Genomic DNA, 19329 nt, shown 5'->3' on the forward strand with positions numbered 1-19329 from the left:
TCCAAGTGCCTCTGCCCCATCTCAGGGTCTACACTTGGTAGTCTGGCGTCCTGCTGCTGCCTCTCTACAAACCCAGTGAGAGACTTGTCTTGCCCGTCGCTTAGGAACACTGAGGCAAAGAACTCATTGAGGAGTTCAGCCTTGTCCCCCCTGTCCGTCACCAATTGCTTATGCCCATTTAGTAGAGGTCCTATTCCACCCTGGGCCTTCCTTTTACTCCCTATATATCTAAAGAACAATTTTTTGTTATCCTTAACTTGAGATGCCATCCTCAGCTCCATGGTAGCTTTGGCCTGTCTACCTGCCTCCCTACAAGCGTGAGCAGAGGAGATATACTCCTCTTTAGTAATCTCTCCCCGTTTCCACTTTTTATTTTTAAAATAAGAGCTTAATTCATTCCTCAGATTCTGATCCCTCCTCATCTTGACTGATCTGGAAATAGCGCAGTTTATAAGTCTCCTTATCAGATGCAACCACACGAAGCCAGTCACGAAGATTGTTCTTTTTGAGGTATTTCTTTGTGAGGTATTTCAGATACCTTTTCGAGAACTGCTTCTCAGATGTCACCGTGATCTTGTTCTTCAAACGTTCAATGTGAACGATGTTCCCCAGGTTTCCAGTTTTTCCATTGACCTTTAGCCCATAGACTGCTCTGGATTTCTCTGGTCAGCCAAGGAAGCCTCTTGGCCCCTTTCCCCTTTTTTCCCTGCATCGGGATCATCTCCCTCTGTGCCCAAAGGATCATTTCCTTAAGGCACAGCCACCCTTCCTGGGCTCCCAACTGTTCAAAACTCTTACTCTGCAGTGCATCCTTGACTAAACGCCTGAGTTCATTGAAGTCAGCTTTCCTAAAGTCTAGCACTTTCACCCTACTAGTTACCTTACCCACTCGACGTCTTATGGTGAATTCTATTATTTGGTGATCACTGTCCCCCAGGTGACCACCGATCTGTAGGTCTGTAGGCATTGGCAGCTCATGTTCATCTTGGAGTCAATAATGACTCTAAGATCCCTTTCCGCCTCTGTGCTTTCAAGAGGGGAACTCCCCAGCCTGTACGTATGCTGTGGATTCCTTCTCCCAAGGTGCAGCACACTGCATTTGTCTACGTTGAGCCCCATCCTGTTCTCATCTGCCCACTTTTTTTTGGCTGTCTAAATCTAGTTGCAGCCTCTCTCTCCCTTCAAGTGTGTCCACCTCACCCCACATCTTAGTGTCATCAGCAAATTTGGACAGCATGCTTTCCACCCCATCATCCAAGTCGCTGATGAAGATGTTAAACAGTGTGGGCCCGAGGACCGAGCCCTGGGGTACCCCACTGCTTACATCTCACCAGGTTGAGTACAACCTATCCACCACTACTCTCTGGGCGTGCCCCATCAGCCAATTTTTTACCCATCCAACTGTGTAGGCATCAATGCCACAGTCACTTAATTTATTGATGAGGATGGGGTGAGAGACAGTGTCAAAGGCCTCTTACAGTCTAGAAAGACTACATCCACAGCAACACCATCATCCAAGGATTTAGTTACTTGGTCATAAAAGGCAATCAGATTGGTCAGGCAGGACCTGCCTTTGATGAACCCATGCTGCTTGCCCCTGAGCATGATCTCCCCTGCTGGCCCCCCACAGATGTACTCCTTGATGATTCTCTCCAAGATCTTCCTGAGCACCGAGGTAAGGCTTACAGGCCTATAGTTACTTGGGTCCTCCTTCCTCCCTTTCTTGAAAATTGGGACCACATTAGCCAGTTTCCAATCCCCCGGCACCTGGCCAGATGACCATGAATGCTCATACAGCTGGGCCAATGGCTCCACAATGACCCCTGCCAGCTCCCTCAACACCCTTGGGTAGAGGGCATCTGGACCAGATATAGCAAAACTCTAAACACTTTAACTCAATTAAACTAATCAGTGTAACTGAGTATAAAATCACAGAATTATAGAGAAGTAGGGCTAGAGGTCATCTAGCCGAACCCGCTGCCTAAAGGTGCTTGTACACATGATGGTGAAGCCATGTACACATGACAAAAAATGACGAGAAATCATCATTTGTCTAATATAATGGTGTCACCATTTACACGTGCATGGCTTTTTTTTCAGGTCAAAATTTATTTGAGCATGACATCTTAGACTACCTTGGATGTACTTTAGTTTGCTCGGGACAAATTGTCCCATTGTGAATAAAAAAATCATGCACCTGCTTGGGCTTGGCAGGCTTCCAGCACTCTATGCACCATCCCTACCAACTTCTCCAGCCATCAGCACACCCAGCTGCCCTCCTGCCACCTTCCCACACTGCCCTGGGGCAAGCCAGCCCATTTCCAGGTAGTCCCAGGTGGCAGAAAGGCAGCAGGGACAGTGAACAGGACGCTGGAAGTCCACGAAGCCCAAACTTCCACATGCCCAGGCTTCCAGCACCCTGAGAACAGCTAGATAGGGCCAGGTGCTGCCTGCAAGCTGGGGCAGCACCCACCAGCTAGCCCCCTGCCTGGGTGGCCCCAAGGCACAGTGATGCCATGGAGGGAAGCACCAGGACCCCCTGCAGCCCAGGGACTGCACATCCTGGTGGCAGCTCATGTGGACAGACTCCACTGGGGGAAAAAGAAAAAAAAAGAGGCAAGGGGCCCTTTTTTTTTTTCCTAGTGGAGCCTGCCCACCTCTCCTGCATCTGGGGGGTGAGCTGCCAGCATCCCCTGAGCTTCAGAGGGCCCCAGTCCTTCCCTCTGTGGTGGCAGCTGCCCCCAGGGGCCACCTGGGCAGGCTGCTAACAGGTGGATGCCATCTGGGGGGCACTGCTGCCACAGAAGGAAGGACTGGGGCCCCCCACAGCTCAGAGGCTGCTGGCAGCTCACCCGCTGGCCACAGGAGAGGTGGGCAGGCTCCACCAGAACAAAAAGAAAAAGTGGGACCCCGCCATTTCTGTGCCCCCCCCCCTCCCTCCGGTAGAGCCTGCCTACAGCGGGGGGAGGGAGGGAGGGAGGGGGAAGCTGCTGGCAAGTCGCTACTGTTTTATCACGGTGACAGAAGCCCCTAAATTGAAATCGTGTGTCACAATTAAAAACCCACAAATTAAAAACCCACTGTTTCAATTTAGAGGAACTAACCCCCCTTCACATGTATAAGTGCCCAAAGACAGGATTATCCCTATCCAAACTATCCTATACACATCCATTTTCTAATCTTTTAGCATATAGCAATGATATAGCACTGATAGTCAGTGGGGTTCAGGGATGGATTTAGATAAGTAACGGCCATATCACACATTACACCTAGGACATATTGGCTCCAATTAAAATGCAGGCAGCCATGCATTCAAACAGAAAAAAACATGCCAAGTGAGATTGTATCATAGCACAGTTGTGACTTTTCATAGGAGGAGTATCTCCAGGTGGTACTGAAAAACAGGCATTGAGCTCTCTTTTGGGTGCTCTATGAAGACAAAACAAGTTCAAGACCCTGGTGTGGTGCAGTGTGCTAGGACTCATAATTCAGGACTGCACTGGAGCTGGTTCAAGTCTGCTCTCAGAAGAGACCCACCTTACTCTGCAGATCCAACAACAGTGCACACCCAGCACTGGGAACAGCACCCTCTGTCAGGTTTGGCTCCCTGTGCTTCCTACTGCCAGCTGCAGAGACCCAGCTCACCCAAGTATGCCACGGGTAGATACTCTCAGACTCGGCTGTGGTGGGCACATGGAAAGGTGGGTGCAGGCTCAAGGCATATGGGCTATATACCCTCACCAGAAGATGTGTGAACTGCAGTGGTCAGTGTTTGGGCTAGGGGTTAGGGGGGTCACAGCCAGCTCCAGCACCGTCCAAAGTGGGCTCAGGTCACACTAAGTGTTAGTGTGCAGCCACTCAGAACACATTCTAACTTTCATTATGGAATGGCAATGCTTACTACAGTCTCAGATAAAACATGTGCTAAGTGTCCCATGAAACAAGGCCCTAACTACTCTCAGGTCCTGACTACATTAGGAAAATCAGTTTGAAGTCTAGGATTACAATTCCTCACTAGCTCTGTGGGCTACAACATTTCTTCCATGGATTCACCTCAGTTGCATAGTAAATGTTTTCAAATAGGGGTGTGCAAAGCGGGCCCTATTCGATTTGGGTTCAATCAGGGCCCAAATCAGGGACAGTGATTCAATTCGTTGATTCGGATCACTGTCCCCAATTCAATTCAGCTGAATCTGAATCTGAAGATTCGACGCTGATTCGGAGAATCAGTGATACAGACACAGCTTTAAATGTTTTTTCTACATACCTCAAGGTACCAGCACAGCTTGTGAATGCTGCAATGCTGGGGTGGATGGAGTGTCCCACAGGAGTGCAGAGTGGGGCCTCCATGTGCTTTGCAGTGAACCCAGAAGTGGACTGGAAGTACTTCCGGTCTACTTCTGGGTCCACTGGAGAGCGCGCTGAGGCGACCCCCCAGACCTAGGAGGCACCAGTTGTTGAGCCAGAGGGGCACGAGGGGCACAAGAGGGCCCCCCACACACTCCCTGGTGGACCAGAAGTTGACCAGAAGTGCTTCTGATCCACTTCCGGGTCTGCTGCTGAGTGCACTGGGGAGCTCGCCGCACTTCTGTTAGACATCCATGCACCCCAGCATTGCAGCATTCATGAGCTGCCTGGTACCTAGAGGTATGTAGAAAAAAAATTTAAAGCTGTGTCTATGTCCAAATCTCTGAATCTTTCTGAGGGTTCCAATTCAATTCGGAGAGATTAAAGGGTCCTCTGATTCAACTCAGATTCAGAGATTTGGCCACTAAATTGGGCTGAACCTCCGCCAAATTGAATCGGGGACCAAAGCTCCACACAGCCCTAATTTCAAAGGATGGAAGCAATTAATTGATTCTACAACTTACTAATCAATTCACCAAAAAGTCATCGACATAAGCAAGTAGTTTCTGTCCTTACAGTAGCCTTCACTTTGCACTGTATCATGGGAAGTTTCAAGCAGCCAGAAAGCTGAAGAGCCTATTCAGTGTGTGATCATCTGCCCATAATTTGAACAATAACCCTATAAATAGGGTGACCATAGGTCCCAGTTTAGCCAGGATGGTCCCGCACCTAGTTTAGCCTGTCCCAGCTGGCTGTTCAGAATTATAATGGGCATCCCAGAAAAGCACGCTCGTGGGTTTCTGTCTGGCCAGGAGACAGAGTGATGTAGAGTGCCTTGCATGTTGGCAGACAGGCTTCACTGCCCTACTCCCAATGACTTGTGAGAGCATGGGGGGTGGGAAGAAGGGGGTCAGTGTGCCATCTTTCCCAGACAAATGTCCCGGATGTCTAGGATTTCCTTATGGTCCGCCTACCTATAAACCTGTGGCTAAGTTACCAACTAGTACATCAAGCACCACCAGCAGCAGCATTTCAGATCCCTTTTTTCAACTCTGAGTTTACTTTTTCAAAACAAAACAGTTTAACAAGAACTTATAATGCTACATGGTAACCAGTAAGAGAGAGTGGGGTGCACTAGTTACAAGACTTTGGCCATAATATGAAAATGTTTTGGAGTTCCTGGTTATTCACATATCAGATTATGTTCATAGTTTCATAGTTGGTAGGGTCGGAAGGGACCTGAGCAGATCATTAAGTCCAACCCACTGCCATGGGCAGGAAAGAATGCTGTGGTCAAACGACCCCGGCAAGGTGTCTATCTAGCCTCCTTCTGAAGACCTCCAGGGTAAGAGTGAGCACTACTTCCCTTGGAAGTTGGTTCCAGATCCTAGCCGCCCTGACTGTAAAGTAGTGCCTCCTGATATCTAGCCTGAGAGATTTTATTCACAGACAAGTCCCCATTTATAGTGTGATTATCATCTATGCCCACATAATTCAATCTTGTTTTAATTTGCATCATAACCATGCTCCAGGATCTAAGCTTTCATTTTTTTAAAATGCGTCTCCCTATGGCATGGCTGGACAGATATCCTTCAGATTGAAATAACTGTAACCAAAATGAAAGATCTCAAAAATCTGTCATAAAATACACATACAATATTTTCTGACAACTAATTGCCAGATATTTCAAGTGGTGTCCTATAAACTATGATCTAAGCACCCTGTTTTATCTAAAAGCTCAAAAGCAATTAATCTCCTTTATAAATTTATTCTCTGTGCAATATTAATTTCTGGAATTAAAATGTTTTTATGCTAGCAAAACAGATGAATATACCAATTTCACTGACATTTCTAAATCAAAGATATTCAAACCAGTCTTTGCTTCCCCCCCCCCCCCCATAAATAAAAAATAAATGAAACTTTAGATCAGGGGCCCCTTCATAAACCCTGGCCCTGGTCTGCCGCTCTTCAAGTCAGTGCCTCCATGCAGGTGTGGCTTCAGTTGCTAAGCAACACCCCCACCCCCACCCCAGCCTGGCCTGACTCACCCCAGCCCTGAGCCCAGGGGCACTAGAAATGAGAAGCCTCTGCCTGGCAGAGCTTGTGCCTGGCTGCTCCAACACCATTTCCAGCCTCCCTGCCTGCAAGCATGGGAATTCAGATGAGAGCCCCACTGGGCTGAGCCCAAGGACTCCCACTGGGGGAAAGGGGGCCAGGAGTATGGGGAGCCACAAGCTATGGAGCCAGGTTGGGCTGGCCCTGCATGCTGCAGGAGTGCAGGAGCTGCACAATATGGGGCTGGGCCTGCAGGCTGCTATCACGTGTGGCTGGGGTGAGAGAACTGGCTATGGGGCTGGGTGGGGCTGACCCTGCACCCTGCCACCAGGTGTGGCCAGGGACTGAGGCAGGAGCATGGAAGCTGCATGATATGGGTCCGGGTGGGGCTGACCTTGCTCACTGCCTCTACATGCAGCTGGGGATTCAGGTGACTGAGTAGGAGCTATGTGTTACGGGGCAGGTGGGGCTTGCCCTGCACCCTGCCACCACATGCAGCTGGGGATTCAGGTAGGAGTGGTATGGGGCAGGGTGAGGCTGGCCCTGCATGCTACCACCACCTCCAGCCAGGGACTGGGGTGAGAGTGTGGGGAGCTGTGCACTATGGGGCCACGTGGGCTGGCCCCACTCACTGCCACCACATACAGCTCCAGGGACTCATACACTCCAGGGACTCTGAGAGCCCACCCATTACTGCCCACACACACCCCCCCACAGCCCCCCCACACATGCCCACACCCTCCTACACACTCCATCCACATACTCCACACCCACCCCCCCACCCTCCCTGACCATACCCACACCCACAAACACCCCCACACCCCACCATGCACACACACCCACTCTCCAACCACACACCCCTACATATACCCCCTTGCCCCTCACACACAATATACAAGAGTAGGACTGTATTTTGTAATTTAAGCTATTATGCAATTGCCTCTAGATACACTCTGCAAATGCACATAAATCAGGACAATTTTTTAAAAATAAAATTGAAATAAGTTATAGTAGAGGCCTGGGGGTTTTTTTAGAATATGACTTGTGTTTTGTTCTTGTTTCAAAATGACAACCTCCCCCTCCCAAAAGGAGTATTTCCAGGGCAAGGGGAGGTACTTCCAGTAGCAAAGGGCAGGTGTTTGGGGTGGGACTTCCAGTCCCAAGATGGTGACTGGGGGCAGGGCTGCCCTTGTGGCCCTCAACACCTCACCAAAACTCATTAAGCAGCCCTCCAACCAAAATAATTGCCCACCCCGCTTTAGTCTCAGCTTAATATTATTTGAATTAAACAAGATGCATATATTGGTCACTCTGATAAGTAAGCCCTATATGGCTACTGTGGCAGTCTGTGCAATATAACCTTATAAATCCAGCATGCTTAGGACTGATCACCTGCCAGAAATTTGAAAATTCAGCTGGTCCCGGAGCAGTGGCCGCACACAGAGTGGAGTGGTGGATGGTAGCAGCAGCCACCATGTGAAAGCTTCCCCCTCTGCATCTGGGTGAGGGACAGGGGGGAGCAGCAGCTGGTCCTGGAGCAGCGGCCATACATGGAGCAGCAGCATGGGGTGGTGGATGGCGGCAGCAAATGCCACATGCAAGCTTTGAACCTCTGCCTCTGGAGGGGTGGGGGGCAGTGGCAGCCAGTCCCAGAGCAGCGGCACAGGGTGGTGGATGGCAGTGACAGCCACCACATGCAAGCTTCCCCCTCTGCATCTGGGGGGGCAGAGGGGGAGAAGCCAGTCCTGGAGCAGAGGCCACACGTGGAGCGGCAACATAGTGTGATGGATGGCAGCAGCAGCCACCACATGCAAGCTTCCCCCTCTGCATCTGGGGGAGCAGAGGGAGAAGCTTAATAAGTGCCAGATTTTTGAGAATTCCAGACTTTTGATATAAAGATTTATGAGGTTATACTATATTATCATATTTTTTTCAACCAAAAAATGAAACAACAGATAATCCTTAAAAGTGTGATGTGGCTCTAACTAATTCTCTGTAGCCTGCATCTCTGATTTTCACATATAGCAGAGTATCCCTAAAAATTACAGAACAACAAACTCCTTCATATTTAGTCAGAAAGCTTTTTTGTCAAAGAAGAAAATATTACAGATAATCTCAGTCCACCAGAGGGCAGACTGTTGTGCTTCAGGAAAGACTTACAGGAGTAAAATAAGGGAAACACTACTAGTGTTGGAATAGGCATAGAAATTCCCTTCTCCCTTCCTTAATATAACCCCTCTCAGGAGCTTTTCACTAAGAAAATAAGAGAGAAATCTATGCTTAAATCTTAATGGTCTAACAAAGTTCCATAAACAAGTTATTTACAGTTCCATTAATAACTCACCTTCTTCCTTCACAAGACTTTCTGAATTTTTGCTGCTATACCACATTAGATTAAGCTGTAATTTCTTCACAAAAATGGCAACCTTAAACTGGTGTCCTTGCTATTGGTTATTTAAAATAGATCCTTAGAACTGTTCTTACTCTTAGAGCCAACTGGCACCCATATCAGGTGTATGGTAAAACTGTCAACCTTATGTGCCTACTGAAATATGGTGGCTAATTTTACAAGAGTCAGTGACACATCTGCAAATTAGGGGACAGGAATAAACTCTTAATGATATCCGCATGTTCAGTACAAGTTTGTTAATAAACAACATTTAAAAACTGACAAAAAAATAATAAATGCCCCTGGCATTGGAATATTATCTGTCTTTGGAGTAGCCATGTTGCCAAGGCACAAGTAAAATGTCTAAAAGAAAAAGCTAAGTTTTCTATAACAGCAACAAAATTGGTATGGAAATGGGTCAGCAGTTACTTAAGATGTAGCACAGTTTTCATTTGATCTGCTATATTTGGACTTTATGTGAGGCACTTCCAAAAACATTTGTATAGCTTGCATGTGAGATTTTTGCATAATCACTGTATGTGTTCTCAGAATCCTTCAAGCCCAATACAATTGTTGTCTTTATAAATAATAGTGTTGGCTGAAATATATATTTTCTGAAGTGATCAAAATGCAGGATTCATTACTTAATATACTAAAAAAAAAAAAATCATCACATTAGCCATAACCAAGACATGTACAAATCCACTGGACACACAGTCACATATCCCACTGAACCCCAAAATACTCACTAGACAAACAAGGAACTATTTTAAAAATCTGGTACTTTATGAGGGTTATTTTTATTTTTTTAAAGAAAACCCTATGACAATTGCAAAATAGTTTCTTATATTATTCATTTTCTAGAATGTGCACAACTTACAAATCTTCTGCCCTCTTTTGTCAGGAAATAGCCAGATTCCATTTTATTTTAAGATTTTCTTTCCAGAAGGTCACATTACTTTACATTTCCATCTGCCCTAAATGCTTGCCTCCCACTCTACCTTGTCATTCTTACACCTAATCCTCTGTAACCCTCACACCTCCCACAGCAAACTAGCCTACCTTCATTCTTGAAAACTGTAAAATGATCATGCCATTGTACTTAACATTTTAATCAGAGGTGAGTCCACCTTTGCTTTATTCAATTGACCACTGGCACCTGCTGCTCATGAGATGGCACTGACTTTTCTTTGTATGTTCTATTATGCTGTCTGAGCTGGGAGATAAAAGAAGTCTACACTTTGTGTATTATCTTAATTTAACTATGATATATTAATTAATTAAACAGATATATAAATGTCTTTGTGAAAAACACAAAAGTCTAAAATACATATTCCCTTCCATGCAGTGGTAGCCCTGAGTGATGGAATACTTCTCAAGTAATTGTCCTTAGGAACTGAACCCAGAACTTCTGCATTTAAAAGCCACTGTTTCCTGAACTGAAAAAACAGGATCATTAACTCAAAGGTAGCCTCAGACTCATAAAACTCTGTATGTGTCTCATGAGATGGTCATGAGATGATAATAGAACCAGACTATATCAGCCTAGGTCACATTATTACCATACCATCTTCTGCAGAAGTGTCGCAGAGCTGTTGAAGTCCTAAGGTACCCCTGCTTTCTGGGTGGGGAAAATATCCAGTATTTTGCCATATCATTAAACAATACCACAATAAACCAAACTAATCTGTTTGTAGTTAATAATGAAAACCCTAAAATTAACACAAATAACAGTTACTAGACATGTAAGGGGTTAGTTAATAGATATAATAATGTCCACATTTGGCACAGCCATTGGAGGGTACTATGCATTCAGCTTCCTTCACTCTTTCTCAAAAAAGAGGTACTATCCTGAGACCAAAAACAATCATGGAGTATCTTCCACAAAAAGGAATAACCCATTCATTACCCAAGAATGTTAATGTAAAACTGGCATTAGTGAATTAAAGTTTAGGCCACCCAGCTGTATTCCCAACTCTGCAACAGATTTAATGTGTGACATCTGACAAGCAATTTACCTCTTTCTGACTCTTTCTCCCACGAGTGTTATTTATAAAGCATTGTAAAAACCTCAAGTGCAAGATACTGTAGCAGTGGAAAATATTAACTATTATTTGTTTAATTATTGTTATTATTGTAACATATGGATGCCAAATTCTGGCTCGTGCAGGGTCTTGTTTGACCAGAAGACGGCTCTATATGTTTAAAATTAAAGTAGTGTAAAAAATTAAGCAAACAGATTACATCAAATAGGAAATGAAACAAACAGTATGGAGCTCTTTAAATACATAACAAGTAATCAGCTAAAGGGCTATGAAGGGAACCTGAGTGGGAAGCTTGTGACCAGTAAGGCTGATACTGCTGGAAGACTGAATGAAAGTTAAAAGGCTTCATGATTAGGCCAGACTAGATAGGCAATTAGAATTGCTGAATGTTGCCAAGGCATCCAGCCAACAAGAATTACAACTCAACAAACTGAATGAAGGAGAATAGGAAAAAGGGAAAAGGCTTTAATTAAAATATTTGAGAGCTCACAAGGGATGGGGAAAGTGCCAGGTAACTGGAATATGGTTAACTAAACTGAGGGGATCTGTTCTCTCATTAATGCGTGGGGGGATTCACAAGTGTAACTTCTATTACCATTAATTGGAATTACAGTAAATATGTGATTCAAATGTGTCTTGATGGGGAAAATAGATCAGAGTGTCTAAATTGGCCTTTCCAGTAAAGATGTAATGCCAAATCGTGTGGTGATTTTTAGAAGTAGATCAAAATGGCCAAAAGGAGTAAACCATCAAACCCAGTTATATCTGTGATGCAAGGCAGCATTTAAGCAAAGCCTGTGTAAAACATTCCTTATGAAATCAAAATTTGCCCCCTTTTGAGTCTGAGGTGGTTCTGTAATAATCCAGTGTTTCATGTGATAGCTTTCAAATCAAAAAACATTTTGTCATAGTCATGCACAACTCTACTCTTCACCCTCTGAAGGACATCTCCAACTACCTGTATTTCACCAAAAACTCTACGACTTTTTGGAGCTCATTTTCAAATGTGAACTGGATCAGTTTGATGTTTGTTGCCTATCAATGTTGTTTCTTCTTCCCCTTCATCTCACCATTTGGACCTGTGTGGAAGAAAGACACTATGCAGAAGTAAGCAGAAGTATAGCCTGTTCTTCCTACCTCTGAGAAAACAATATTAAGTATCAAATGGATAGCATTATTATTTTTGTTCCTGTTGCCATTGCCCTATCTAGAAAGGCTCAGAGCAGCTTATAATAACAGACAAACAACCTACAAGATGAAAAAAAAACAACAACAGACTCCCCAACTGATTGATGCACTAACATTTTAAAACTCCACCGCACCCACTCCTGCATCCATGCCTGTTACCTGGGAGAGCAAACCTTCTGGTGCATCACAACCATGCTACCAAACCATCAGTGAGACGGTGGACATGTCTACATGGGCACATTTACTGCTCAGTAACCAAAATTACTATGTAGTACAGGTGCATGTCTACACATGCACACCTGTACTGCACAGTAAATATGATGACTTATGCTGACCTGAGCTTAAATTTGATACCTGCATCATGCAGGTATCAAATTAACATCTAATTAGTTACTGTGCAGTAATTCATGTGAAGATGACTTACTGCGCAGTAACACTGTGTGTGTGGACTGACTTGGGACTAACTTTTGTCCCAAGTCAGTCCACAAACAATGTTAATATGCTTTAATGCCTGCACATGTACTCACTGGCCTATTCTTACTTACTGTGCAGTAATTTACTGCGTAGTAAATTTAAACCAGCATAAATGCACATGTAGACAAGCCCAGTCTCTAGCTAAACTCAGTGTTAAGGAGGATGCAAGAGTCTAAATGGTCAATTAAACTAAAAAGACTCCTTTGTTACAAGTAACTCAAATCAGTATCAATAGGTCTTGATACTAAGCTGATGTTTTCCCATCCCCTATTAGACATGTAATCTTATCTTCAGGTAAAGGTGAATTACCATTAACTGCTTCAGCATCTGGTGTTCCTATGTGAACTATATATTTCATTTTTCATTTTTTCTAAGGTTATTGTCCTCATAGGCCTGGGTTGAAGGCAAGAGTTATTTAAAAAGGGGAAGTAAGATTAGTATGTTTACTTTCACAACGAGAGAATATTAAGGAATTTGTAAAATATTCTGTAAATACAAAATCAACCCTACTTTATTTCATTATCTCTTGATTTTATGTCATTTTAAATGAACAAGAGTCATAACTAAACCAATAGGTAGAAGAAAAGATGACAGAAGAAGAGATGAAAGTGTTGGAATTCATATATAAGGGTTTCAGAAGGAAAAAAAGGAATCCCTAGGGGCTTAGAGATGGGGTGGATACAAAAAAGAGGCTGCATTCACAGATCTAACTATGCTGTGACTGCACCTCAAGACATCTCAAGGAAATGAGGCATCAAGAAAAAAAAAAGAACAAGCCACAAAAAAGTTCTGTGAGCTTTGACACGTAATATCAGCTTCACTGGTGCACCAGACTATACAGAGATCCAGCTCACTCCCATCTTTCAAAGGAAGTCATTCTCTTGTACTAAAAAAAATAAGGATTAGCCATCCAGCAATTCCAGAATTCTGGCAATTACTTTTATATGAAATAAAATAAAACAAAAAAAAATAAAATCAACATCATTAGCAAGACCTATCTAATGTTACAAAATAGCTAGAAAAGATTTGGAGGAGTGAAAAATCATAAGGTACAGTCATGTTACATTTTTCTGGGTAAGATGGTTGCCTATACTGTAGCTTAATTTGTAATTTCTAGTCATATAAGGCAAGCATGGGAAGACCATATGTCTTCTCTTGGCCCTTAAATGCTCCTATTTTCCAGTAGACTTGCCTTTTTCTCCATCTATTGGCAGTCATACCATTTGCTATTCAGGTGATTGCCTGTAATGAGCCAACTCCTGTTTCTCTATGAATAACCACTTTTTCCCCCAATTATTTTAGCTGCCAGCAAGTCACTGGTGTCATGTTCCTCAATGCAAATCTGACTGTCAATAGAAAGCAAGACTATACTGAGAGAGACTTTGTGGCTGTAGCCTCAGCTTATACTTTTTTTTTTTTGATCTCATTTAGTTTAGCCTTCTGGGGGCTAGGTGGCGGAGAGTGGTGGGCCACATTAAGAAGTAAGAATAATTAGTTTTGTGCTCCACATGCCCTCATAATGAGCCTTCCCATATGGTACTCTGAAATAAATTTATTATCAGTGTATAGAGTGTGCCTTCATGCCACTTTATAAGGGTCCATTTTAGTCAATTACAGATCTATAAAATAAGAAGTTACATTAAAAATGTTAAACCAAATAACTCACTGAATCATTTACAATTTAAATTAAACTGTAAATCCACTCCTCCAAAAAAGAGGGAAAAAATGAGAAAAAGCGTACTGAAGAAAAACAGCTCTCTTTTACAAATCATTCACTAAGGTGGTGCTCTATTTGAAACATGTATCCAAATGCTGAGGATTTGCTGTTGTTTTATTATTTCTGAAAAGGTGTTTTTGTGTTACTCTTTTTTTGGAGAGGACAAGAATGGTGTTAGTTAAAAAAAAATTGCATTATTTATGGACCCAGTAAAAAAGTCAGGAGAATGGTAACAGAATTGCTGGGGGTGTATAATCCCACTAAATTTAGGGACTGAAATTACACATAAACTGGTAGAAGTGATTGGAAACCAGTTCAAGTCTGTAACACAATAGAAGTTCAGTGCACATAAACCATTTTCAAAATGGCCGAAATCAGTTTAAAATAAACGTGAATAGATGTACTTTCAGACTTAACTGATTTAGGCTAAATCAGGTTATTGAACTTCTGTCCAGCTCCACTCCAGGTTCAAGTTAACACACAGTCTCCCAGCATCCCAGGATGGTTTGCACCTTTCCTGCAACCTCACCTCCTTCCCCACTTGCAGGGTGGGTGGGTTAGCCTTGGCCCAAGCTGTCTGTTCCAGCTGAGCAGAAAGGTGTGCTCTAGCACCCCCTGGCTTCTGGCTTGGGCCACTGCAAGCATGTGGCTGCATTTCCAAAATCAAAAGTGAACCTCTGTTCACTTGTTTATTGGCTCAATCTACACATCTTAAACTAACCTGCAAAGATTGAATCTATTCAGCATTGACTTTTTTTAATGTACTTAGCCTTAGTGACTCCATGTGGGCAAGGCAAGGCAAAGCTTTTCAATCTGGACCATCCTTTCTGAGAGTACCCAGAGTACTAAGCACTATGCTTGATGGCAGGTATTAATAGAACGATAATAATTCTATAAAAATGAATTGTCACATTAATAATATAATATAAATCCAAAAAAACAAGAATCTGAGAATCAAGGCCGAGGCCCATACCAACTAAGCAATGCCCAAAATGTACCTAACTTTAAACGTTGTACTTTGTGAGAGAAGAGTCTTTGAACTCTAATGAGTAGATTTCCAAGTGCTGTGCCATATTTTATATCACATGATTCCATTTACAGTCACTTACAAACATCTGACCACCTCTTTGAACATCTAGCTCAGTAATAGATGTTGGCAGATGATGCAAAGAGCTGCACAGAGGAGCTATTTTTCAGTTAACAAATGTTACTGGCCCTATAAACCCAGATACTACATATTCCTGAGTGCCCTCTACTGGTATTTTATTAACTAGCTTTTTACCTATATGAAGCTCATTCATAAGAGCAGATATTAAAAATATCCACTGCTTTATTGCTGAGAGGTGGTTTTTTTCTGTTTTTTTAAAAAAGCAAAGCAATAAACTATTGTTTACATAAGGTTGACAGCATTTTTGCACTGAGCTGCTGCAGAGCAAGCAGTCAGCAGAGGGAGCACAGGTGAACAAATAAAATTCGTTCCCTAATAGTCTGCTAACAATTTATGTCATCTTTGATTGTGCTGATGCACAAACAGGAAGAGTCATGTTGGCTTGTACTCCAAGGAAGAGGAAAAGGAAAATTGCCGTTTATCCAACGAATGAAGAGCAAATTCATTAATAAAATAATATTTTAAATCTTATAAAGACAACAGAATTGTATTTTCAAACTTGATGATGCTTAATTAACTTCTGTAAAGCATTTTTAAAGATAAAAGGTGCTATGTACAGGCAAACTATTAGCATCACCATAAGGACAAATTCTGCCTGATACGCACACAAATTCATTGCTGCTCCACAGATTTCTGTAGATAACTCAAGATTTATGTTGGTGCAATCCCAACATTTGGCCTGCTGTATTCAGGTGTTTTCCTGAATATACAGAAGCAGCATAGTACTGTGTTTAAATTATTTTGCAATTATTAAAATTATTGTAAGAGTTATGGATCTGTGTCTCTGTTAATGTAACATTTTAATAAGAAAGTTGAACATATTTATATACACATGGGACACACAATGACATCCTTACTTAAGTTATACATAGGAAAATTACTTGCTCACTCCCATTAATTCCTAGTTTGCCAGAGGATTAATTTCAAAACTTGAACCTTACAGACTTTTTTCAAGGTCATTTCAACGCCTAATGTGTGCCTAGTGATTTTTCAAAGGTACCTAAGCACCTGTTTGCTTCTTTAGTCGCCCAAATACCTTTAAAATCTGTCTATTAGAATATAATAAAGGATTAATATAAGGCACAGTCTAGCTGAAGTCTACATTTGAAATCTGCTTTCAAACAGCATTTGCAGATTGGCCAGATGGTAATTAGTGTGGAGGTGTTCTCCCGGCAGATTTGCTTGCAGGACAGGGTTTTTGGTAGTTATTCCCCCCTCCAGCCCCCTCCCCTTCTTCTTCTTCTTTTTTTTAAGATCATTACCAGTTTTGGAAAGGGTGAATAAAAGTCGAGCTAAAAAGAAAAATTCTCTAGTTTATGATATTTAAGAAAGTGCCTGTGATTTACTCCAGTGAGACCAATAAGCAGAAGACTAAAATAAAAAGGCAGAAGGCTAAAGTGTCAAAGTGTTGTTAAAGTACATGAAAAAAGCAATTCACTTGGGGTTCATTGTAACACATCTAATAATGAGCTTCCCATATTTAGACACAAGAGACAGCAAATTCAAACCCCCTGGAAAGGATGTGATACAGTTATACAACAACATACCAAACTGTATTATTTTTTTGTTACTACCTATGGTTTCTGTAGGGAACCAGATATATCTCTGTGCTGCTATGCTCAGAATAATTTGAAATCCCTCTTTAACTGTACATTAGCAAAATCATGTCAATACTGAAAAACCTCCATTTTATGCTGATTGGTTTTAAATACCAATAACAAAGTAAAAAATAATAATGTGTTTTGTAACTGGACTCATCTCTTGTGGAGGTTTTTCAAAAACCTTCTAGTCAGTACATAGGATAGGATACATATTGTCGGAGAGAAGTTGTTAAAGTGAATTTGAAATGTGCTTCTCAAAATATCGTTTACACATTTACCAGATGGTAAAATAAACATGTAAATTGTTATTGAGTATACACCAACTTCATACTACAATTTTACCCACTGAAAGAATGGTGTAAAAATTGTTGCATATAGTGTTACTTGTTCATTTAATAGTTTATTAACATGTTTAAATAAATGTGGATAGTGGGCTTACTTTTAAAGGAAAAACATTAAAATATTCAGCATTTTAACACATAGATTAAACCAGAAGAAACCATTTGCTTCTGCTAAATATAACATTAACCTTATAAAAAAATGCAACTGCAACTTGGTTTTCAAGGGCTTGTCTACAAACAGAAGTTACACTAGTTCACCATAAATTAATTTTAGAAAAAATCAATTATACCAATGCAAACCTCTTATGATGTTTGGAACCAGCTTTCTATGAGTCATTATTTAAATAAGAATTAAGTAGGTTTAAAAATAAATTTTGGTTAAACCCATGGCAACTCTGCTTGTAGAGCAGGTCTACGGACTAACAGTCCCCTGTGCTGTAGGAATACTCTCTCTACAGCTACCATTTACATTTTTTTTTAAATTAAATTAATTATTTGGTATTATTACAATCCTATATCCAAAGCAGAGTCTAATCTACAAAAGATTAGCAACACAAAGAGAGTGAAAAATCTTCTAAAAGTGTAAGCATTGCCCTCCATTCAAACCAATGGCTCTAGGACATGTATTCAATTGCTAATGACTCTAGTTGAAAACACTGGATTAAAGTTGTATCATATATTGTGTAAAGTATTCATAAAATGCTTTTCTCTCTTCAGTGTCTTGCTTATTAAATGCCCAGCCTTGACCATCCCAAGCCAGGCCAAGACAATATTTTGAGCTGCAGCCTATTTGTTAGCTCTACTTTATGGTTATATTTTCTGTGCTCTGTCCCAATTTTTTAAATCTTTGCCTTTACCACAGTTCTTTCTTAATTTGTTTGCTGTGACCATAGTAGTCTCTTAAACCTGCCCTGCCTCTCACCAAAACACTGCTGCTAAATCATCTTCTTCTACCACCACTCAGACTATGTCAATTCCCTCTTTGAATCAATTCATTGCCATTGCTACGCAAGTCAGTCGCTTTGCCTTCATCTTTTAAAATTATAAATTTATTCTGTAAATTGTATTTTTAGTTTCTATATTCAGCTAATTGCAAATTCATTGCTTCTTAGAAATGAAAATATCAGTTACTCTAGCAACTCTTCTTTTTTTTTAATCCAGTTTTTAGATTTTTAGACATTACCCAGAAAATATTTTTGATGCTCACCTGCATATTGTCGGAATAATTTTGCCTGGGCTTTCCTGTGCAATTAAGTTTATCTTTCCCTGTCTCTTAAATCCAGGTTATTACTATTTTACTGTTTGATTACTGTATGCACCAGAAGTTAAGGTTTTACCATAGAGATACATCTGCATGTTTATTCCATAACCATTTTAAGTGCAGTTACGAAAATATGAGATTCTGCCACCTTTAGTTCAGCAGGATTCATGGATTCAAGCAGAATTTATTGTAAGACATTGGACAAAGATCTAATACAATGGCTCACATATAACCTACTCAGTGTAAAACTGTACTCTCTAGTGGTGACTGTGCCCGAGATAAAGGTTGCTTTGCCTTTACCAGGCAAATGTAGACCCTTGTACTGCAGTGCTCACTCTGGCCCTAGACTACATTTTTTAAGATTCAGAGATCACATATTCACTCCTTGAGCATGATGACCAGATATGGGGCACAACAGTACATATTCACTATTTATAACAAAATTGAGGCTGTTTTGTGGCTGCAGGTAACATATCAATTTTAAGCGAGATATAATTATTGCATTAGACATTCTGTTTTTCTTCTGTGCTTTGGAAATATGATCCCTAATACAGGCAACATTTTAATTACTGCAGAAGGCATATTACTGAGCTAACTCCTGAAGAAAAAAGAAACAACTTTAGACCCTGTTCCTGCAGGGCCTACTGAGCATGCTAAACTGTATGCATTGTATATATACCCACTCCAAGTACTTTAAAATTAAGCAAGCACTTTGGCCTTTGCAAGACTGGGTGCTTGCTTAA

The 19329-nt window shown here is 41.8% G+C and overlaps 1 protein-coding gene across 1 annotated transcript; it reads right to left on the minus strand.

Annotated features, from left to right (window-relative positions):
• Positions 1-381: 381 nt before the first annotated feature.
• Positions 382-18538, minus strand: LOC132250088 (large ribosomal subunit protein eL22-like 1). The gene is made up of 2 exons (XM_059726271.1): positions 18533-18538; positions 382-633 (listed from the first exon to the last, which is right to left on the minus strand). The coding sequence occupies exons 1-2, from the start codon at positions 18536-18538 to the stop codon at positions 394-396; spliced, it is 246 nt and encodes an 81-aa protein (XP_059582254.1). The 3' UTR covers positions 382-393.
• Between the last annotated feature and the right edge of the window lie 791 nt (positions 18539-19329).

The sequence above is a fragment of the Alligator mississippiensis genome, chromosome 4, assembly GCF_030867095.1.
Source record: "Alligator mississippiensis isolate rAllMis1 chromosome 4, rAllMis1, whole genome shotgun sequence".
Taxonomy (NCBI): Eukaryota; Metazoa; Chordata; order Crocodylia; family Alligatoridae; genus Alligator; species Alligator mississippiensis.